This window comes from Miniopterus natalensis, chromosome 9, assembly GCF_054644295.1.
Source record: "Miniopterus natalensis isolate mMinNat1 chromosome 9, mMinNat1.hap1, whole genome shotgun sequence".
NCBI classification, from domain to species: domain Eukaryota; kingdom Metazoa; phylum Chordata; class Mammalia; order Chiroptera; family Miniopteridae; genus Miniopterus; species Miniopterus natalensis.
The window spans coordinates 74,485,944-74,509,439 of record NC_142089.1 but is presented as its reverse complement, the minus strand read 5'-3'; the positions used below and the strand labels follow the sequence as shown (position 1 = coordinate 74,509,439).

General features: G+C 47.6%; 1 protein-coding gene across 1 annotated transcript in view; it reads left to right on the top strand.

Moving 5' to 3' along the window:
- LY86 (lymphocyte antigen 86) overlaps positions 1-5,104 on the top strand; it is a 61,599-nt gene extending 56,495 nt beyond the window's left edge. Inside the window, exons 4-5 of the mRNA XM_016202417.2 lie at positions 749-801; positions 4,748-5,104. Of these exons, the coding sequence (XP_016057903.1) occupies positions 749-801; positions 4,748-4,831 (137 nt within the window). The 3' untranslated portion in view covers positions 4,832-5,104. The remainder of the gene's footprint in view (positions 1-748; positions 802-4,747) is intronic.
- Positions 5,105-23,496: the final 18,392 nt, after the last annotated feature.

The window sequence follows — 23,496 nt, the reverse complement described above, 5'->3', positions numbered from 1 at the left end:
CCTAAAGGCCTGTCTCCCCTCAAGTTTTTCAGTCTCTTCTCAACACAGGCCCTTTGGCTCATGTGCTTCAGCACACTCATCTCCCCCTGTGCTTCCCTCCCAAACTCCTCCATATCAGGGCCTTTGTCCCCATTCTGGTGCCCTGAGGCTCTCCTGTCACAGCTCCTTAAATGCTCACCTGGTGAGCTCCCTCAGGGCTTAGCCCCAACATCATCTCCTTGGAGATACCTTCCCTGACTGGCCATCCTATCACACACGGCACCTCCCAGCACATGCTTTTAGAAACATTTATTGAGTGCTCCCCAGACATTGTTATTAGTGCTTTACATGAATTAATTCTTTTATTTTTCGCAGCTTGATGAAATGGGCACTGTTATTGTCATTATTACACTCATCTTAAAAACAAGGAAACAGAGCCTAAGGAGGTAATAACTGTTCAAGGTCTGTTACAAGAGAGTCTTAGGATTTAACCCTGCACAGTGGGCCCCAGCCTGACCTCTTCACCATCACACCACCTGCCTCGCTCACCTTGCCTGAGGTCTCCTTCTTGCACTTTTTACTGTCTAGCTCCTGTCTTGTTTAGCTATTTATGTGCTGCCAGTCTCCTCGTTAGAACAGAAACAGTGTTTGCACAAAGAGCTTTTCTTCATCGCTGGATCCCCGGGGCACAGTGAGCACAGATAACGTGAGAAGTCATTGTTGTTTTAAACAGTTGAATAACACTATGTATGTTTTGTACATTTTTCAGAGCAGATTTATTATGCGGGCCCTGTCAATAATTACTCATTCGATATTCCCCAGGTAAGGTTTTGGTTTTCTGTTTTATTTTGTTATTTAATTATTATATGGAGCAGTTTCTCTGAGAAGGGCAGAAGGAGGGATGGAGGAGGAGAGGGGACAGAAGGGAGGACAGGGAACTGAAGAGTTTAACCTTCATAGGCCCCCAGAAGGAAAACCCTCTCTCTGTACAGCTCATACTTCATAGTGGGCACTTTCAAATGTTTGACACACTGGTTTTGTCATTTTGGTATTGGACATTTTACGTCATGTCGGACCCTTGGGGATCCTCTGGGTAGACACCTCTCACCCAGAGGGATGCGGGCATCCTGCCCCCGGCAGGATTGCGCTGTCTGCGGGGTCCCCACACGGCTGGGGCTGCTGGGGTGTGGGCGGCAGGCACCGGCTTGCTGTCTTTTGAGCTCCGTAAGGCTGGCCTTTCTGAGAAAGGAAGAAACACACAACCATGAGGGCTTAAAGGTGCCCCGTTACCATCTGCGTGCTGCCCTTCAGGGGCTGCCACCAAGTAAATAAAGTGCTCACGTCCTGAGTCTTCACTGGAGAACCTCGCAGCTGAGAGTAGAATTTTCCATGAATTCCATTTTTCTCAGAATGATGTGACTTTATTAGATGGCTGCATTCAAGCAGCCCTGACATATGTAATACAGTTCCAATACGCTACACCTGACCGAATCTTATGGAACAACATAAAAAGAATCACAAAAATGCAATAATTATTTTTTTTGTTTTAATGCCATCCTTTCTTCCCTCCAGAAGGGTCTCCTTCTCCATAAAGAACTTGTTTAACTTAGTTTCATTTCTCTTGCATGTTTCCTTTCTGTCCCGGCCTCTGGGTTCCTAAGGCCACAGCCTTCACGTCCCTGGACCATCAGGGACTTGCACTAGCATTGCTCGGGCAGCTGGGGGTTTTCTTCTCCAGACTTTTCTCTGCCAGCCTTTCAGTATAATATTTTGCAAACGCCCTTCACTTCTAAAATGTGGGGCCTAATCCTCCAGATAGATTTTTCTTTAAATCTTTGCTATTTAAATTCTTTTCCTTCACCCATTTTCTTTCTGACCTCCTCCCTCACCGCCACACACACACACACACACACACACACACACACACACACACACACACACACACACTGGAGAGTGACTTAAAATTTGCAAACAATTGATTTTCATCTTGCATTATTGGCTTTTTTAAAATAAACACATTCCCTTTAGCAATTGCTCTGAAATAGGGGGCGAAAACTTCTTGCAGCCGTGGAAGCCCCTTGAAAGAAAATTTACCAGAGCTGTAAAAGCTTTATTGCCAGGACTCTTGGATAACGGTGCTCAACGAGATTGGTGCCCAATGTGAGGGCAAAGATGCAGTCAGGTCTCCCGGCCCTGGGTCTGGGTGGTCACGCATCCAAAGGCTGTCTTTGCCTGGTCCTCCTGTCTCCTCCTTTTCTGAAGCCTGAGCCTGGGACGCAGAAACCTGGCCACCCCTGACCCCGCCCCCGGCTGCTGACACCCTGCCAGACCCAACAGGGGAAATAACCCTCGTGGGACACAGGCGGCCTGTCACATAAGCAGCAGAGGCAGCTGGAGGCCTTAATCCCCACGTGGGCTCCCATGTTGGCCGAGGACCAGCTGCAGGCAGCTCAGGCTTCCCTGGCTGACAGCCAGCCTGCAAGGCTCAAAGACTTTGCTTCCTAATATGGGACAGAGACAGTGCGAAGCCTTTTGGTTTTAAAAGATCCCTTCCTCCCATCAAATCCCCTGGAGATGGGCTCTGTGCTAATTCTGTCCCTGCTTGGCTGAAAACTTTTCCACTCAGCAGTGAGTCTTGAGTGTCTTGTGTTCTTTACTTTTCATAACCAGTGCCTGGGCCCAGGCTGCAAGCCCTCCGGGAGCCCCACGTCTGTCTATGGCTGCTGTTTTCTGAATTAGAACTGGAGATCCGTGGGCTTCCAAAGCACACGGACAACTTGTAGGTACAGCCTGAACTGCATAAGTGCCAAGGACTATGAGTTCCTAACTCACAAATTCAATACTCCTCTCGACAGCAGAAGGGCCACTGCTCTCTGTCCCTTGTCCCTACTCTGTCCCTCCTGTCTTCTAGCATGTCTTTCCACCGGCCTAGAGCTGGGCACAGTTGCCTAAATACCCTTGCCTCTTAAACCAGAATATGTATAGCTTGTAACTCATAATCTAGAAACCTTTCCTTCAAATACTACATCTTTTCTAGGCTTATAAAGCAATAATAAAAGCTTTATTTTGTTTTCAATAATTTTGAAGGGTATGTACATAAATGCACAAGGACAGTTAAAGAAAAATGGGTGATGATAATGATGATAATTAAACATAATCAGCTGCAAATTTGAGCTGGTTTCTACTCATAATTAATTCTCTTGCTTTTACACTGCTTTGGTTAAATCCCTAACACTGCTTCTGTAACCACAGCTGCTCCATATTTGAGCAGTCAGACCCACAGGAGCCTCTCGGTCACAGAATCCTCAAGCTGAACGGTGCCTGAGGTGTTCTAATCAATCCTCATGCCCAAGTCGCCATCCTGAGTGGAACCTGGGTGTCTCAAATGCAATTTTCAGTGGTGGGGACCCGCTTGATCCTGAACCTCTGCTAATTGCTAGCAAGTTTTTCTCTTCTAACAAAAACCTACTTTTCATGCAACTTCTACCCAGCGGTCTGATTTATTCCTTCCCTCTGGCTTACACAGATTAGGCTCCTTTCCTTCCTCCGGGGACAGGCACGTCAAAGATGTCCCAGGAGTCTCCTGCATCCTTCCCTCTTGGGCCCTTTGCGCTGCTTAGCACTGCTGTCGCCTGCCCCCGCCTGTTCCTCTCCAGACTGCTGAGTCTACAGACACTTAGCACACGGACCGTGGGGGCTGGGCAGGGCTTCTGCTGGGAGCAGAGCAGATGCGGTCAACCCCTGGGTTCTTCCTGCAGCTCCGCACAGGCCTGTGTAGCAGCCACTAATACAGACAAAAGGACTCCTCTGTGGAGTGTTGTTGCCAGAAAGGAACCTAAAAGGCAGTGGTACTTTTTCTGACAGAGCATGTTGCTTTCATACAGTTGAATTTTGCTCCCCCAGAGGCCTTCCCTCTCTCAGCAGGTGACGCCTTATCCTTCCAGTGGCTCAGGCCAGGTCCTTGCGGTCACCCTAACCCCTCTTTCTCTCCCACCCACATGGGTTTCCTCAGCAAGTCATATAGACTCTTCTTACAAAATCTATCAAGAATCCAACCCCCACTCCATCTCCACCACCTGCTCCAAACCTTCACCGTCTCTCTCCTGGCTTGCTGCAGTCCCCTCCCACCTGCTCTTCCTGCCACCCTCTCTCACTGCAGCCTCTTGTCAGAGGCAGCCACAGGGACCCTGTCAACATCTACCAGGTCAGACCACTCCTCTGGGGAAAACACCCTCCTCATCAGCATCCCTTTCTTAACTGAAGGCAGCATCCCATGGCCAATGAGGCCTCCTGCCCTCATTTCCTCTCCCTCCCCCTGGGGTTCCGTCTCCCTGAAATCCCACTGACCACTTCACTGGTCCTCATGCATGGGAACCAGCCCGCGAGCAGCATGGTGAGCTCCCGCACCTTCTCTGCCCGGCTGCCCTGACCGCCCAACTTAAAATTGCAAGTCTGCACCAGCCCCACCCTGCCCTGCCCTGCCCTGCCCTGCCCTGCCCTGCCCTGCCCAGCATTCCCGCCACCCCCTTCCCTGCTCAAGTTTTCTGTGTAACGTCAGCATGTGACATAACACATACACAACTAATGATCGCGGGTGGTGTCTGTCCCTCTCTGCGAGCCCACAAGCTTCACAGGGCGAGGTTTGGTTTATCAGCTTCCGCTTTATCCCCGGTGTCCACAGCAGTGCCTGCACATAGAAGGTGCTCTTCAACGAATGGTCGATTGTTCTATGGGTCACCACCTCATGCTTTCCCTGTGTCCCTTTCAGGGAGAATACCAGCTTTTGCTGAAACTGTACAATGAAAACCATTCCACGGTGGCCTGTGCCAATGCCACTGTCATCTGCTCCTGAACCGCTCAAAAGCACAGCAGCGTGCCTCGTGGGATCCCCTGGCATCTCAAACTGAACCAACTGAGTAAGCGGAACCAGTGGACCACAAAGAGACCTCTGAGTCACAGAATCTACGAGAAGGCCTGCAAAGGCACAGGCACTGACGTGTTAGCCCCAGTACCAGGGGCCCAGACTCCACACGCGGAACCAAGAGCCCGAAATTACCTGCTTCTCGGGAGCCCCCTGGTAGCCACCGAGCAGTCCTGAGGGCCCACCCACACCAGATGCCCTCTAAGTGGTCACCTCACACCAGATGCCCTGCTTTGCAGCTCCTTAGGAGTACTTCCTCAGTTACTCAGAATAAAGAAAACTTGCCCACAATTGTTCATGGTTCATTAAAGAACCCGAGTACAGTCCTGTAGTTATAATGTCATTTCCTGCAGACACAGTGCAGGGGGCTGGCACAGACTAAGAGATTCGGGAGGATGGTGGCCCTGCTAAAGTTAGCGCACTAGGGAAATGTGCCCATCCTTGTGCTGGACAAGGCCCACGCCATGGGCCATGGGGTGGAGAAGCTGATGAAACCAAACTTAACGGGTGACTGCTGAACTGTGTGCCAGGCCCTACACTCAGCACCTCGTATACTCCACGGAGCAAAACAGGCACTGTCCTGTACTCGAATAAATGTGTCCCTGTGGGCCAGTGGACACATTTAGAGCACCTTAATGCCCTCATAATGGGCAGGCTGTTAAAGCCAGTTTAGCAGTCCCGTCTTCGCCTGTCCTGGGATGTGCAGAGCTGGATGGTGGGCTCCTCAGCCCCTTCATGATCCCGTTCCCTCTCCCCCACCTACTCCTTCCAGTGTCCCTGGGCCCAAGGCCTGTCTGGCCCTGTTGCTCCTACTAAGGGGCTGGAGTTGTGCGACTGAGTTGACTTCATCACTTGCAGGTCTTTTCTATCCATGAAAGTGCCACTATATTAGAGATTAAAAGAGGAAGAAACTCCACAGTTTAAAAATATCCATTGCTATTAATTACTTTCTATATAATTAAACTACCTAGAATAGCAACCCATGAATGCCTGGTGAATCAAAACTTTAAAACCAGAACCTGAGGTTTATGGAAAGAAAATTACAGTAGTGGCCTCGCCTATGCCCCTAAATGCTCAGGAGAAAAGACCAGCTGTGGCCGTGCCAGGCTCAGGAACACACTTCTGATCACACACAGGGTGATACCACTGTGCACACAAACAGCAAGCTGAGTTTCTGATCCTTCACCGTCCCTCCAGCGAGACTCTGCCCTGCACCCTCTTCAGCAAGCACCCCTATTCCAGCGAAGGCCCTGTGTGGATTCCGGGTACCCACGTGTTCCAACAGCTCAGCACAGCCGCCAGCCTTCCAAAGACAGCCGAGGAACAGGGAGCGAGCTCGCTTTTTACTTTTGTGCAGCTCAGCCATTCCCTTTCCTATTCTTTGCCCTCTTCTGAAAATTCAACAATATGTATAGGTGTGCGATTGAGAGGATGTCAGATGCTAAAGGTTTGGGTTAAACAAGGGTTGTCATTCACGGCCCTGGCCTTAGCCATGACTGGGTACACAGCAGTTGCTCTAAGGATGTTGTGATTTGAGAGAAAAAGAAAGTGTTTATGGCCCAAAATATATCTGTCCTTAGTGTCCTGTCATGGGCCTTAAATTTCACGGTGAATTTCTCTCCTGCAATAAGAAAATTACTCACTGTTTACAAGTCTCCTACTCAAGTACAAACAGTCCTGGCTGGAGAAACGGCCAAAACCATTACCACTCTTTAACCCTCTGGCAGAAAACAGCAACTAGAATGAAGCTGGGAACTGCCACCCGGGCGGCCGAGGTATTGAGGGGGGGACGCCAGGCGAGCTCTCTCAGGTGACCCGCCTCTGTGTGCACCTGGGGCTGGGGGACGAGTGTGAGCTAACAGAGAACTTAATTTACTTCTCATTTTCTCATAAACAGAGTTTGCTACTGTTTCAAAATCACCATCAGGTATTCTAAAGGTTTCTCCTCAGGAAATTTCCCTAAAAAAATGCCATTTGGTTCAAGATTATGCTACGCCACGGAACCAAAGAACCCCACGGAAATCAGCCAGCCCCATTTTGGTGCCACAAGCCCTCCCTTATATTTTAAGGGAAATTTTAACCTCTCTGTGTTTACTTTTTTTTTTTTTAAGGAAATGCCAGTGCCTAGGGGAAACGTCACCAACCTAGGGTTCAGCAAAATTCGGAAGATTCATTTGGGACAGTGTGATCACATCACTCAAAGTGTCCCGTCTACGAGAAGCAGAGGCTCCACTCAATCTGGCTGCCACACATGGGGCCCTGTGGGCCCTGTGACCCCTGAGCTGCAGGGTCCAGGCTCAGCCATGGTTTCCTGCAGAGGTTCACATGTCACCAGCACTTCACCTCCATTCCTCTGCAGTTTCTTCACCTCTCACCTCCCTGAATATTGGCTTCACCCTCAAACAGTCTTTCCTATAATTGCAAATACTTTCACACGTGTCCAAAGTACAAAAAAATGAGAGACAACTTTATCCCAAAACCCTGTCATTCATTCAGAGGGCAAGGCCTTGGGTCACATGGCCACTCCTCACCAATCACTTTGGCCCTGCGCTGATTGGCTTAGCCTCAGTCGCATGACCCGCGCCCAGAGCTGGAGTGAACTTGGTCCCACTGGAACCAGTTTCCCTAAATGGAAATTGGGGTGTGTGTGTGTGAAAGGGGTGAAGAGGAAAGGGGGGAGGGTACTAGGAGTCCAGAACACATCTAGAATCAGACAAGCCAGCTTTCTGTTCTGACTCCCCTAGCTATTAACTCAACAAGTGACTTCATTCTCTGAGCCTCAGTTTCCTCATCTGTAAGTGTCGACAATAATAATTCCTACTTTATAGGAAATCAGTGAGAATCAAATGAAAGAATTCGTGTAAAGTGCTTGGAACAGAGTGCCATGTAGCTCAGTCGAAGTGCGTTACTGTTATAAGGTAGTACCTGGTCTCTTCAGGCCACTATAACAAAATTCTGAAGGCCGAGTGACTTTACTTAAATAACAGAAATTTATTTCTCGCAGTTCTGGAGACTGGGAAGTCCAAGATCAAGCGCTGGCCAACTAGGTGTCTGAGGAGGGCCTGCTCCCTGGTTCACAGGCGCTGTTTTCTCACTGTGTTCTCACATGGTGGGAGCAGGAGGGGTGAGGGAGCTCACCAGGGTCTCTTTCATAAAAGCTAATCACCTAATCACCTCCCAAAGGCTCATTTCTGCATCATAGCCTTGGGAGTCAGGATTTCAACAAGTGGATTGTGGGGTGGGGGGGGAGGAACGGGATGACTTGGCACAAACAACTGCTCAGTGTGAGAGGTGCGTGTCCCCTGCACCTGTTTCCTGCTTTACCTCTCCCACGTTGTCGGCCCCGCTCGCATCCACAGCCCGCATTTCTCTGTAAGTCCTGACTGGGTTCTTGAGAGCCTTGGTCTCTTCTAAGTGTAGCGAGTTTTATTAGACCTTGGATGACGTCATATTTGCTGAGCTATATGCTTGGACCATTAACTCGGAAAATAATTTAAGAGAAACATCTGGGTACAAGTTTTCCCCCAAATAGAATAGAACCAGGCCTAGGGAAGAAAATGTGTGTCATTTCTAATTAAACTTGTTTTCTGTTAAGAAGAAAAGAGATGCATATCCAAGATGTGAAGAACTAAATGTAACATCTGGAAATTTAACAATTACGTCTGCCTTCAAAAAAATAATAAAATAAAATAACCCAAAATAGTTAGTGAGAGAGCGGAAAGGGTAGCATCTTGGTTTTAGGGGACTTGCTAGGAAGAGAGAGCTGATCAACTCAGCAGTTCAGTTTCAGACTCGAGCCAGGGGCACTGTTCTCAGCCAGCAAAACAAGCTCCTCTGCCTAATTCCCTGACCCTTTTATCTGGCAAACAGTGGCTCCAGAGGAGCTGAGAAAGAGCAATAATTTTACGTCTAGTTAGTAAATAAGCTCAGTTGTTCCTTTTGGAACTGGAGCCTCAGCTGCCTTCAAATGTACCAGCAGGAATTGTTTTCTCTCGTCTAACCCAGCTTTCCTTTAAAATGTGTGACAAGGTAAAATTCTCTCCTCCAGCATCTTGGTCACCTTGCTGTTGAGGAAAAGAATGTATACATCAATGTTATTTTAGCCAAAAACACCGAGTTATTCCCCAAGCTGATATTTCTATGGACTCCCTGAAACCAAGCTAATGACAAAGGGAAACATCCATGCGTGGAGCCCGACTCGCTGCCCCCTGGCTCCCTCTCTCTGCCACTCAGGATGGTGGGAGGACACTTGAGAAGGGGCCAAGGAATATCACTAAAATGATCCCAGGGGTACAACGAGGTTTCCATGTAAAGGGAGACTAAAAAGATTAAGGTGTGTGAGTTGTAGAAAGACAACATCTGAGAAGACAGAACAGCAACAATAATAGAAACAGTTTTTTAAAAACTACCGATGATTTGAGCATTTGCTATGTGCCAGGCGCCGTGTGAAGTATTTTACCTGCATTCATTACTGAATCTCAATAACAGTTCTACAAATTAAGAATTAAAATCAGCACAACTCTGGAAGGAAATCAGTCATCACCTTAGCAAAGCGCACATCATCTCTTCTGGATATTTGGCTGGAAGTGATGATGGTGGCATCACCCCTTGGGTGAGCTCCTGGAGGCAGAGGTGGAAGAGAAAGGAGGACCTGGTGTCTCATGTCCCCACCCAGACGCTTGGATGGGTGACAGAGCCAAGAGGAGAGAAGCTGCATCCAGAAGCCGAGCCAGGAGCTGACTTCACAAGGGACTCAGAGACTCTCCAGGGCACCAGCAGCCTTTTGTGGGACCTCCGTGGCCATGTGGTACAGGGGCGAGAGGGTAGAGCACAGCGTGGCCTGTTCCCTGAACCTGGGGGGACCCAGCACAAAGAGGGGAAGGAGAAGCGGGCCTGGGCATGAGCACCACACTCCCCACCCCGCCGAAACGCACAGCAGGGCTGCAAAGCTCTGCCCCTGGTCTCTGTTTAAGAGCTGGGACAACAGCCCCAGAGGAGCGAGGAGGGAGGGGGTGCTACAGAAAGAAATGGGAAAGAATTGCTCTTGAGCTGACTCGAGGAGCCCAGAAATAACCAGCGGAGAATGTGAGACACGTGTGGAGAGATTCTGTAATGCAAGTCAAGTGATAAGTCAGTGATGTTTATTAAATTATTATTGTTAGGGTGCCTTCCCAGGAACCCGCAGACCGACTAAGGAACTGCAGCTTTGCTGCTGGCAGGACTTCCCTGCCCAGCGCCCCCGCCCCGGCCCGGCTGTTTCCCCGCTCACATCTGGAAGTCCGTTTGGGCCTACTTGTAACCTGCGCACTGTCCCCATGATATTGCTTTTCCTTCTGCCCGAAGACAGACAGGATGTATCGCTTCTGCTGTGATCAGAGTCCCTTCGTCACCATCCTCCCGACAATAAGATTAGGACCCTTTGTCTGTTTATATCCTGCACTGAGGCTCACCCTTCAACTCCCACAGCATATCCAGTTACCTTCTCCCAAAGCAAATATGTGGTGCGATCCAGAGGAGAAGAGACCCCAAGCTCAGAGTACTTTACAAAGAATTAAACATTTATATATATGACAAGAATGAAATTGGCAGACAACATTTTCCTAGCTATACAGGCAGTATTTCTAACTAACATTAACCAGCTGCCTTAGCTTTCTAGTGTCCTTTGCTCTTTAGACTCCACAAAAACCAGATATGCTCTCAGCTTCAGGGACATGAGCCAAAAGCTATACAGCAAATGCTCAGACTAGCAAATTAACTGGCAGGTAGTAACTTAACTAATGAGATGGAAATGCAGTGTGAGCTGCCATGGATCCAGGCTCTAACTGTACAACAAGGACTCCTTGGGGAGCCTTTCAACATGTAGAATAAACTTATTTTCAAAGAAACAGATGCGTTGCCATGCAGCCAGACCAAGTGCCATGCTTGGGAGTACCACTAGATTGATGACACCTTTGTGTGAATTAGAAACTAGGATTCTGGGTGGAACCAGAATCACTGGCGTATGACTTGGCAAGGAGATGACATCTTTATGCAAAGCAAAGGGGAACTGGTCCTCTGGTTGACACGGGCCCATGCCCAGCACATTGCTTGGTAAGTGAGTAACTGCTGGATTTCAGTCCCCTGTCTCCCCTTGGGCAGTCCACAGCCTACAGGACCTTACCCAGTGGCCTAGGTCAAACTTCCGAGTCTTGTCCCTCCACATGGCACATGTTGAAGAAAGAGCCAACTAAAGGGAATATTCTTCCTCAGGAGGACATTGATCTCTGCCTGTTGATTGATGTACCCTGATTTCATTATCACCCTACCCCGATATCCACTCACCATTACCAACGAACCAAACTTCATAAAGAGGCGCCCTAGCTAAAAGCTATTCTGGAGACAAAACTGCTAAGTGAACCAAACACATAGGCTCCTCTCTAATCTTGTTTGTCCACTGTCATTTTACACAGCAGCTTGGAAATGAGCTTGTTCTGTTATAACAACCAAAAGTCATTAGCAACCAGGCCCCATGACAGCCTTGCCCTTATCCGAAACACTACTGCATCATTAGTGGGATATCACTCTCGCCAAGAAGCTGTCCATCTCTGATGCCCAGGCTGGGTTAAAGGCCACCCTTTGGGGCTCCCCTGAACCCTCCCCTCGCCTTGACTGAAGCATGACACTTACCACATTCTACTGCAGTGGCTTGTTTACTTTTTGTCTGCCCTACTAGGACATAGAATCCTGAGAGAAGAAATAAGGTCTTGTTCACCTCTGGACAAATCTCCAGAACCTGGTTTAAGATTTTTTGTTGAGCGAATGGTCTAAGGAAGAAAAAAAGTGTTGATTGTACACTGTATTAGTTTGCTAGGCCTGCTGAAACAAAAAAGCTTCACAAACTGAGTGACTTAGAACAATAGAAATGTATTGTCTCATAGTTCTGGAGGCCAGAGGTCCAAAATCAGGGTAGGGACAAGGCCATGCTCCCTCTGAAGGTGCCAAGGAAGCACTATTCTGTACCTCATCTAGCTTCTGGCATTCCAAGGCATCTCTCAGCTTGTAGATGCGTCACTCCCACCCTGCATCTTCACATGGCCTCTCCCTGGCCGTCTTCACATCACCTTCCCTCAGTGCAGGTCTGTTTCTGTGCCCAGATTTCCCCTTTTATAGGGATGTCAGTCATAGTGAATTTGGGCCCACTCTAATGATCTCATTTTAATTTGATTACTTCTGTAAAAACCCTATTTCCAAATAAGATCACATTTTCAGGCACTGGGAGTTAGGACTTCAACACATCTTTTGCGGGAAGGGGACACAATTCAACCCATAACATGTACCTACAATCTGGCCAACATTTTCATGTGGATAATTTTACTTAATTTTCATAGCAATCCAGTGAAGTGGGTAGGACAATTCTCATTCATAATATTATAGAACTGAGGCTTAATAAGAGAGCACAGGGCAGTAAATAGTGGAGCCAAGTTTAGTACCTATGTGAAAGTGACCAACACTAGATGCCAGAGCGTCGTGTTGGGAACGAGCTTGGACTTGGAACTCAGGTGGACCTCAGCTGAAGTCCTGCTTCTGCCACCTCTAGGCCAGGTGACCTCCATCCCCTCTTCTGTTCAATAGGGACAATAACAGAACCTAAATCTCCATGTCATTTGGAGATACAATGCAAGTAGAACAATTACCATATAGTATCTATTAGAGAGATTTGACAAAAATTAGCTAATATCGTATCATAATATGACTCTAATTACATCTTCCTAAGAAGCAGCCCCAGGAGCAGTACCAGAATTCAGTTAGAAAGAAAGCATGGGTTTGCGGTTTATCTCTGTGGAGGATGAGAGTTCTCTTGAGAAACCCACCCATCCCTGTGTGCATGAAGAAGCATCTGCTTCCTTCTCAGCACTCGCCTCCCCCAGCTCGGATAGAACAGTCTGAGCAAAACAGGGGTGCTTGGGAGCCGCAGCCCCATCCAGACATCCACCCCTCTGCCATGGTATTCCATTGCCACTAGCTCTCTATATCTGCCCCTTCCTCATCTTTGGCCCTAAAGTTACTATTTCACAAAGACAGGAAAAAGTGGAGCTACTTTAATGCAACCACAAATCACAGAAATCCTCCAGAGGTCCTTTCAGTCCAAGGATACATGAGGCAGGAAAAGAACTGACTGTTGGTCCTTAAAAATTTCCAACAAAGCAAAACCCATACTTTGCTGGAAGCATCTTTCAGCAACTAGCAACCCAACAGCCCTAAAGTTCACATTGCACCCGCTCCCTTCCCCCTCCATCGCTTTGTGCTGAAAGTGGCCTAAACTTGAGAACATGGTTCCGTTGAAAAATAGACGAGGGCTGAGTCTCAGCTCCATCATCTCCTGGTTGTGTGACCTTGGGCAAGCTGCTTAATTCTTCTCTGCCTCAGGGTCCTCATCTGTAAAATGGGATCACAGTTTCTGCTTCACAGATTGTTCTGTGAAATATGTAACACATCAGGCTTGGTTATTGATAAATATTCCCTCTTCCCTTCTTCCTTTGAGTCATTGTTAACTACTTGTATTCAAACAAGTATGTGATATTTATATAGAACATTAGAACAATTCTAGATACAGTCAAAAAGAAAATGTGGACTTTAAATTCCTTGACGTAATTTGCATCTTAAAAAATGCAAAGTTGGTTATAGGATGAAACAATCTGGAGATGGACAGTAGTGACGTCACACAACAAAATGAATGTACTCAATGCCACTGAAAATTTCAAAATGACTTAGAAAGCAAATTTTATGTTACATATACTTTACCAATTCTTTTTTACATTTTTTAAAAATAAAAAGGAGTTCATTCTGAAACTATTTTCCTTAGTGGGCAAGGAAAGGAAAAGGGAACCACGAGCGTTTAATACTTGACATACCCTTCCAAAAATCTGTGGGTTTTTTGCAGAGCATTCACTCAGTATTTTGCAAAGCATTGTATAAATCTATTCAAGATTCTTTGCTCTTAAAATTTTGGCAGACGTTGTTCAAATTGTTCTCAAAAAACTTTGTTCTTTGTAAGGGTAGCAGTCTCTTTAACTGAGGCTGGGAATAGATTCAAACCCTCTTAAGGGGACAGGAAAATCTCTCTTATCAGAGAAATCCAGAAAGCGAAGCTCTTGGGCCTCTTGAGATTCATAGCACTGAGAAGGTCCCCTCCACCCACCCTCTTCCCTCTCTCCCTTTTTCTAAAGAAAGGAAGGAAACTGGGGCTCAGATGCAAGGCAAACAAACAAGTTTGTTCAAGTACCCCAGAAAGAGTGAAGGCAGGAGAAGATAACTCTTCCCTGAGAATCGGTGGCCTTGAGCACCTCCACCCTGCCTTTCACCTGAAATGGAGGGTTTAGTCCTTAAGTGCTTATTTTGGGATTGCTTTCAAGGGCTTTGTACTAGGTACTTTTTCACAAATTATGTAACTTAAAAGTCACCGGTACCCTGTGAAGTAAGACTACACCCATTAAAATATTTTTTTAAATGAGGTTCAGAGAGGTGAAATGAATTACCATTTACAGTGACAGAAACTAGTATCGGCGACTTAAGTTGAGTGATTCTTAGCAGAACCACATTTTTTATAAAGTATGGAGACAAGAATTTGCGTGGGCAGCTCATCAGCCCTGCATGGGGGCTGTTGTCCAAGTTCTTGAAGCTACTAAAAGCCCAGCCTTGCTGCTATCAGCTTTTGGGCTGCATCGTGGCCCCCCCACAGGCCCTGCTCGTCCCTTCTCCCCTTTGTGCCCAGCACAGCAACCGAGTCACACGTTTCTCCAGTGGGTGTTCACCACCCCTCTCCCTGGAGGCCTGTGGTGGAGGCCAGGGCACAGTGTGAACGGGGACACAGCATCTGCTTCCAGGGCCGTAGCAACAGGGAAGGTGCAGAAGGTGAAATCAGGGACCCACCTGTATTCGTTTCCTACCACTGTCCTACCAAATCGCAACAAACATAGTGGTTTGCACAACACAAATTTATTATCTTTCAGCTCAGGAGGTCAGAAATCTGACCCTTGGATTACACTCGACCCACCTGGATAATCCAGGGTCACCTCCACATCTCAAGGTCTTTAATCACACCTTTTACCATGTAAGGTAACGTAACGGGTTCTGGGGATTAACACGAGGACATCTTCGGGGCCCTTATTCTGTCTTTCTCACCAAACAAGATTGGGGGACACGGGCCAGGCTCCCAAAGGAGAGGCTGACATTAATGGGATTTCACATTTAAAAAATAAAATAAAATGGATCCTTTGTTAAATTAAAATATCCCAACCCAGCGTTGGCCAGTGTGGCCCAGAAAAGTTCGCCAGTTAGATTCACGGTCAGGGCACATGCCTGGCTTGCGGACTTGTCCCCGGTAGGGGGTGTGCAGGAGGCAGCCCAGTGATGTTTTGCTTTCACATAGATGTTTCTCTCTCTCCCCCCTCTCCTTTCCTCTCTCTCTAAAAATCAATAAAAAATCTTTTAAAAAAATAGCCCAAGCCGGTGCTATCAAGTAATAAGATCTGTGATAATCCTGAATCATTCATAGTTATAGAGAGATAACAGGTGTGTCTGAGTGGCCAGAGTTGGTGTAAAAGTATTTGTGCATAGTATGGCATGGCCCCTCAAAAATTAAACACAGAACTACCACATGACCCTGCAATTCCCTTTCTAGGTACATACCCAAAAGAACTGAGAGCAGAGACTTGAGCAGATATTTGCACACCCTTGGTCATAACAGGATTATTTACAACAACCAAAGGCAAAAACAACCCAAGGGTCCATCGTGGATAAGCAAAATGTGGCACATATACACAATGGAATATTACGCAGCCTTAAAGAGGTAGGAAATTCTACATGCTACAAAATGGATGAACCTTGAGGACATAGGCCCAGTGAAATAAATCATGCCAAAAAGGACAAATGTTGTTGAATCCCACTTATATGCGGTTTCTAGAGTAGTCAAATTCATAGAGACAGAAAGGAGAATGGTGGGTGCCAGGGGCTGGAGAGGGGAAATGGGAGTTAGTGTTTAATGGGGACAGAGTTTCAGTTTTAGAGATGAAAACCTCTGGAGATGGATGGTGGGGATGGTGGCACACAGTGTGAACATACTTAACGCCACTGAACAAGTGCTTAAAACGATAAATGTATGTTATGTCTATTTTACCACAATAAAAAAGGTCTTTGTGGATTTCTTTAAATTTCAATCACTGATTGAGAAATGAAACAGAAATACCGAGAAGCTTTGACGATGGGCACAGTCTCTTAGTCAGTCCCTAGTTTGTTGCCACCAAATTGGCCAAATGGTGAGACCAGGTAGAGACAGCAAAAAGGCCAGGAGCCTGTCCCCAACATGCCATCTTCTGCCTTGGAGTCCAAGCCAGGCTTCCTTTACTTTTTCCTCTGTCACATCTCCTCTCCCACCCCCACCCCCACCTCTGCCCCAGTCTCCTTTTCCATCAGCCTCTCAGGGGCTCTGTGGCTGCTCGTCTGTCCCGCCAGCACCTGTAGCTTCTCCACACCCCAGCCGGGTCCTAGGGTGTAGACCATGAATCCAGGCCCTTACACACACTTTTTTTTGTATTAAGTTTGTATCCCTGGAAAATTCCATTTCCCTGAAACATTTCCGATTTCCAGGCAGTGCCTCTGTCTATTTCTCCGAAGCAGCTCAGCAGTCGTACCCAAGCCAACACGGAGATTCGAATCCATGTGCAAGAGAAAGTGTGAGCTTCACAGAGCCCAGGTGGCCCCAAGAACGCCCAGGGCCTTCAGAGCCCTTCTGCACAAGGCCTTCGGGCCGAGGGTGAGAGAGAGGAGGACACTGAGGCAGCCACAGGAAACTCAGTTGCTGACGTGGCCGGCGGGCTCCACAGCCCCAGGTTGCAGAGGGCCATGGCTGGGGAAAGGCACGTTCTGCGGTGGAAAGTAATCGATCCTCAGGGAGGATCTGTAAGCCTGTCAGTGAAGTGACAAAGCCTTAAAGACCTCAAGGCTCACAACACTCAAACGGACTCTGTCATCATTTGTAATCACTGATGACTTAGGACATACTGAAATCCAATCAAGCATGTGTGCTGGCTGATCACTTAACTCAGAATAATGTGCCCTGACTACACATTTATGACCCCAGGGTCTTTCTTCACGGGATTTAGGAAAAGAGAAGCAGTCAAGATGCAAGTCTCTGAAAGACGGGCCTGCTCCCTTGTTTATCCCACGGTCGTTGAGCAGCTTCTCACTGTGACCTGGTTTCTCACATAGACGCCTCTGCAGAGGCGCGATTGGCCCAGGCCTACAGTCCTTATAAAACAGGGGGGGTCAAGGTTTGAGGTCCCACCTTGCCATGGGAAGCTGTCTAACTCTGAGCATCAGTTTTCACCTCTCTGTGTCAGTGTCGTGGACTAAATTATCTCAGGTGAGTTTTTGGCCCTAACATCTTGTGTCTCTTGGCACCCCTGTCCACTACAGTCACAGTTGCATTTTCACAGCCACTAGGTGAACTCAGTTCTTTATCAGCTTGCCTCTCCTGAGCTTAAGATGAGCCGCTTCCTCTGAACCTGGTTATTTCAGGGAGAAATAATATAATTTTAGTTTCTGGATTTTCCACCCTGAGAGCAAAGCCCCACGTCATGGAGAGGCACCCGAGTTAATCATTCTGTCTTCAAATCCCTCAAGTGCAATAGCTCCAGCCTCTTTTCAAAGCCCAAAATAAAGGTGAAGTTTACAAAGACTATGCTTTAAAAAAAAATGCATGAGTTATGTATTTGAATAAGCACAAATTACGCTATTTGTTTTTTTTCCCATGTGTCCCTCGGTGGCAAATTCACACTGCCAGTCCGCGAGGAAAGAAACCCTTGTCTCTTAGTTTGGGCTGGTACCTGACTCGTTTCCCTCCAGTGCCTGCCTATCGGGTGGTGGAGGAAAGGCCATCATTGTATAGACTGATTTCCCACCTGAGTCAGATGCAGTAATTCACGCAGTCCCTTTGGTATTCATTCTTTGGGGACTGTACCTCAATCTTCTATTCCCATGCCCAGATGGATCTTATGTCTGTGGGAGGAGGGCTCCTACGATCCTCTGGTGGTGGGTTGAGGAGCTGGGGGATCCAGGGACTGTCCTCAGCCCCATGCTCACCTCGGCTAGTCTGGCACTGTGGTGGAGTTGGCCTGGCCTTGTCTGTTGGATCTGCCACTCTGCTGGTGACATTGTGCCTCAGGAACCTGTGACCTATTCTGTCTTAGTGGCCTTCCCACTAGTTCAGCCTCCCTCAGCTCTCACTGTTCAGCAGACTGCTGAGTCTGAGTTATCTGGCCAGGCTCTGTGGGGCGCCCTTCCCCTTACCACAGTGGGCCCCGAGCCTGACTCAGTGGCTTTCAACTTAGCATTTATGCCACGTGAGAAATGAGGTAGGGTTCGATAGTGTTAACCAGACTCATTCTCTGTCCAGTCAGGTCACCTGCCATGCTAGATCACCCCATGCTGGCTAAGTCCCACACAGTATTTTCCTCCCATCTTTCAAATGGTGCAGAGGGAAAGCAGGCCCCACCTTCTGCCCACTCCCATCTCCTCTTTGATTGATCTGTCACCAGAGATTTGCAGTATTTACAAATATTCCCACCAGATCCAATTACAAGCTGCCACCTATGTGAAGATCAGCCTATAAAATTCCTGAAATGGTAACAATCAGCCCTCAAGAGCTGGTACAAGCCAACTTCAACACACCTTGACATGCTGACACTCAACCCTCTCCAGCATAAAGACAAAATTGCAACAGACTTCCTACCTCTCCCGCCTCTTCCTCACTGTATTTTCTCTCATCACCTCCCAGTTTCAGAAGGGATAGATTTTCCTTCTTTCCTCTACCCAGAGCGGCAAACCACAAAACTGAGACTGTCACCTTCTCTGTATTATGGAAAGACCTCCAATATTTAAGCCTCGAGACTTGGTTCTTAAGATGCTAAACAGGAGCTAAAAATATTAGAAAATGCTTTCCTTTACCAAAGCTTATGGCCAGGTTGTAGAAAGCAGTTTTGAATGTCAGAGCTGACATTCTGTTATTCACACGGGATCGTTTCTACTGCTCTGTCTTCAAGCTCACTGACTCTCTCCTCTTTCATCTCCACAAAATCCCTTCAGGTTTTGAAATTTTGGTTATCCTATTTTTCACTTCTAAAACTACCATTGATTCTTTTTTTTTTTTTACTTAGTATTTTTTATTTTTTGTGGAGACTTTCTCTCTTTCCACTGACTTAGAGAGGATTTACCCTTATTTCTTGGAACATTCTTATTATTGCTGCCTTAGCGCCTTTGTCAGATAATCCCAAAGTCTGTGATACCTTCGTTTGGGCCTCGGTTGGCTCTTTTTCCATGCAAGTTAAAGTGCTCCTGGTTCTTTCTATACTAAGTAATCCTGGATTATTTCCTGGATATTTTGGATATTTGTTATAAAACAGTAGGTTGTTTTGTTTTGTTTTGTTAATCTTCACCAGAGGATATTTTTCCATTGATTTTTTTTTTTTTTAAGAGAGACTAGAAGGGAAGGAGAGAGGGGGAGAGAGAGAGAGAAACACCTATGTTAGGGAGAAGCATCAATCAAATCAGTTGCCTCCAGCACATACCTGGACCAGGGCTGGAGATCAGACCTGAAACCCAGGGACATGCCCTTGACAGGAGATCGAACCCTCAACCCTTTGGTGCACGGACCAGACTCTCTAACCATGGAGAGAGTTTTATATAGGTTTTATTTCAAACCTATGGGGAATGTTGATGTTTTTGTTTTGACAGGCAAACTACTTTGTTTAGCAGACTGTTGGGTTTAGGCTGCAAGTACCAACCAGCCTTCTGTCCATGTGATTTAAATGTCAGTACCATTTTCAAAGCTTTCACTGTGCTATCCATTTGTGTCTCACGTGTACCACCAGGTGGGTGGTCTGGGTGTGCCCTCCCCCCCAGTGGGTGGCCTGGGTGCTGGACTGTGGTTTCTGACATTCTGTCCAGGGTCAGATCCACGCTGTGCAGTGCAGGAATAAGCCTAGGGGTTCATAAAGAACTTTATGAGGCTGCTTTCCTGAGCTCCTTCCTCTCCCTGGTCTCCCCAATATTTCTGGTTCCCTGGTGTCTTCTTTTCGGCCTCCAATCAGAAGGCCAGGGATTGATTTCCTCACTCTGCCACACACTTGCTGCAACTGAGTCTGGGTCTGGGACTGAGCAATGGAAAAAGAGCAACAAATACTCAGCCATGGTCTTGGGACTGCAGCTCCTCCAGCTATAGAGGAAGCTTCCCTCCTTTGGGGTTTGGGGTTTCTCTTTGCTATCACTGCTCCTGCTACCACCTCAGGCTTGCTGGGAAACTGGGAGGCAAGAGAATGGGAAAAAGGTAAAATACTAAGGGTTTTTCCCCTCTCTCAGCACTAGAAGATCCCTCTCGCACTCCTCGAACCGGACCAGATGCTTCCCCTGGGTGCTTCTCCAGCTGATGCACTTCCCAGGTTTCAGGCAATGCTGAGTCTGGGAAATACCAGAGGGGAACTATGCTGGCCCATTCCCCAGTCCACTTGCTGCTATTTGCCCTCAGGGCCCTCAAATAGCTGCGCATGCATTCTGTCCTAGATTTACAGCTGCCTTCAGTGGGAGAGGCAGGGTGGAGTGCATTTAATTCATGTTATCCAGAACCAGGCCCCCCACAGTGCAATCAAAGAGCTCTTTCTAAAGCACAAATCTGTCTTGTCGCTCCTCTGCCCCCCCACCTTGTGCCCTCAAATCCCTCCATCTGTGAAACAATCCCCTCATAGTCTGGCCTCCTGTCTCCTCTCCAGCTTCCAGCCGTCCCCACCTTTCACTCTGCTCCGAAGCAACACTGAGCCTCTTGCAGCTCCTGGAGCCACAGCACCCTCCTGACCCTCAGGCCTTACCCTGAATGCGTGTCTCCCTCTTTCCTGGCTACTTTCCCACACGTCTTAGTAGAGATGTTGCTTTCTCTGGGACACTGTTCCTTACCCACAGGGTGGATTCACTTCCTCTGCAGTGCGCTCCCAGTGCATTGTCACCACACGATATCACTCTGCTGCAGTCACCTGCCCACCTGTCCTCCACGTCTGCCCCATGAGACTGTGAGCACCTTGACGGCAGGTGCTGTGTTTTCTCCTATTTCTAACAGAGGATGTGGGACATAGTAAATTCTGACCATTATCTGCAGAATTGAATTGTGTCAGCACCAACAGTGGCCCTGAGAAGTGGATTTGGTACCTCTAAGTGGCTGCCCCCTTGGCCGAGGCCTCTGCTAAGTCCCTGCCATTTGGTTTTCTGTCAACAATATGCTCCACCCTGAACTGCAGACCCCACCCTGGACCCTGGCTTGACCTCTGCAGACTGACTCTGTCTAGACCCAGATTTGCAGCCTGTCTTTAGACTCACATGACTGCGAGCTGCTTCCTCAGATGCCCGCCTCTCCACCTCGTCAGTATCTGTGGAATTGAGTTGTATCAGTAGCCACAGTGCCCACGGAAGATTGATTTCCTCCCCTCAGCCTCTGCCTCCCCACGGCCCTGCTGACCACCAGATACTGCTCGAGTGGACCACGCTCTGCCACACTCCACCACTGCCCCGCCTGCCTGGGCCCGGGCGGTGTCCAGGAGGAATCTCAGGCCAACCACATATGTAATTTTTAATTTTCTAGTAGACACATTTAAAAAGAAGAAAGAAGTACAAAATATTGTATTTTACTTAACACAATATACATAAAAATTTATCATTTCCATATGTAATCGATATTTTTAAAAATTATCAGGGAAATATTTTACATTCTTGTTTCCATATGAAACCTCCAAAATCCAGTCTGTATTTTACACTTACAGCATGTCCCAGTTTGGACTGGCCTCATTTTCAGTGCAGAATGGCCACATGTGACCATGGATACCATGGATGACACATGACTGGAGATTGGGCATTAATATTACTATTAACAGCAATAGCTAGTGCTTACCATGTGTCTACAACATGCCCAGCCCCCCTGAGCCTCTAAGACTTTTCATGCATTATTAAATGTAGTCTTCACAGCAAGCCCATAAGCTAGGGACTCTTTTAACCCTATGTTATAACTGAGTCTTACAGGTTAAGCACTTGCCCAGCTGACACACGCAGCTCAGTGGCAGGGTCAAGGCCAGACAAGGCTGGTGTGTCTGCAGGCCCATGGGCTGGCCCACCCCGCACACTGCCTCCCAGCCTGTGGAACACTTCATCAACAGGGAGCTTGCTGACCTCGGGTGCCACACACTGAAAACACCCATGAGGGCTCAAAATGCTTGGATAATATGACCAGAAAGTTTTGATGAGTAAATTCATGTTTTGAAAGTCATCAGAAAGAACCACCATATCCTTCCAGAAAATAGCCACCCCTGGGCCATGGCCAAAGAATGGTTCTGGGTGGGATCAAAGATGAGCCTGACAAAGGGTAGCATTTATTATGTTCCCGATCTTTGAAAGCATCATAAAGAATTAGTTTAGAGAAAGTTAGTTTTCAACGGATTTGGCAGACAATTAAAATCAAGCTGTTTCCTTCCTAGTCCCTTCATTCAACAAACTCTGTGAGCCTCTGAGGCCCAAGGGCTTGGCCTGGAGCACAGTAGGAGGGTTTCGGCTGCTTTCTTACGTGCTGTTTTCAAAGCCTTCTCCGTGGTAAACATGAGTGGCTTCCTTCTCTTGTCCTTGCCGAGAGGGACACCCTCCTCGCAACAGGAAGGCGAGATCCATCTGCTACCACCCTCACCCTATGGATAAAGTTCACCTTCTAGTAACAGTCGTAGGTAATTACACTTTCTCTGTGCCATGATTTATCCCCTGGGAAATATCTACTTAACTTCAGACTTTACATGGAAAATGTAGATTTTTTTCTCCAATTAGAGTTAAGTTTTGTTTCAAGAAACAGAAAAGCAAGCTGTAGTTTATACAGGTTAAAAGTTTATTTTACTCTCCAATGAACCTAGGCAGTCCGTGAGCTTTGGGGCCTGGGTGTGGCTTGTTCTGTAGCTTCATTATGCTCCATAGATGGCTTCTGTCTCTTGGTCTAAAATAGCTGTCCAGACCCAGGATCTTGTCACTTGCCAGCCAGCAAGAGAGAAGAGGGGGCGGAGATGGAATAGCCTTCTTTTAAAAGGACTTTCCTGAAGGGTGTGTATATGGGTAGGACATACGCCAACCGGCCATAACTCAATCAAAGCTTCACGGGAGGACGGGAAACGTAATCTTGCTTCTGAGTGGCTTTAGCAGCAATGAGAATGTGCCGCTCAGATCTCTGACTGCAGGAGTGTAACTGTCCGAGGGCCTCAGTCCCTGCACTGTGACATCCACTATCCTGCACTGTGACATCCACCACCCTGCACTGTGACATCCACCACCCTGCACTGTGGCATCCACTATCCTGCCCTGTGACATCCACCACCCTGCTCTGTGACATCCACTATCCTGCACTGTGACATCCACCACCCTGCACTGTGACATCCACTATCTTGCACTGTGACATCCACTATCCTGCACTGTGACATCCACCACCCTGCTCTGTGACATTCACCACCCTGCACTGTGACATCCACCACCCTGCACTCTGACATCCACCA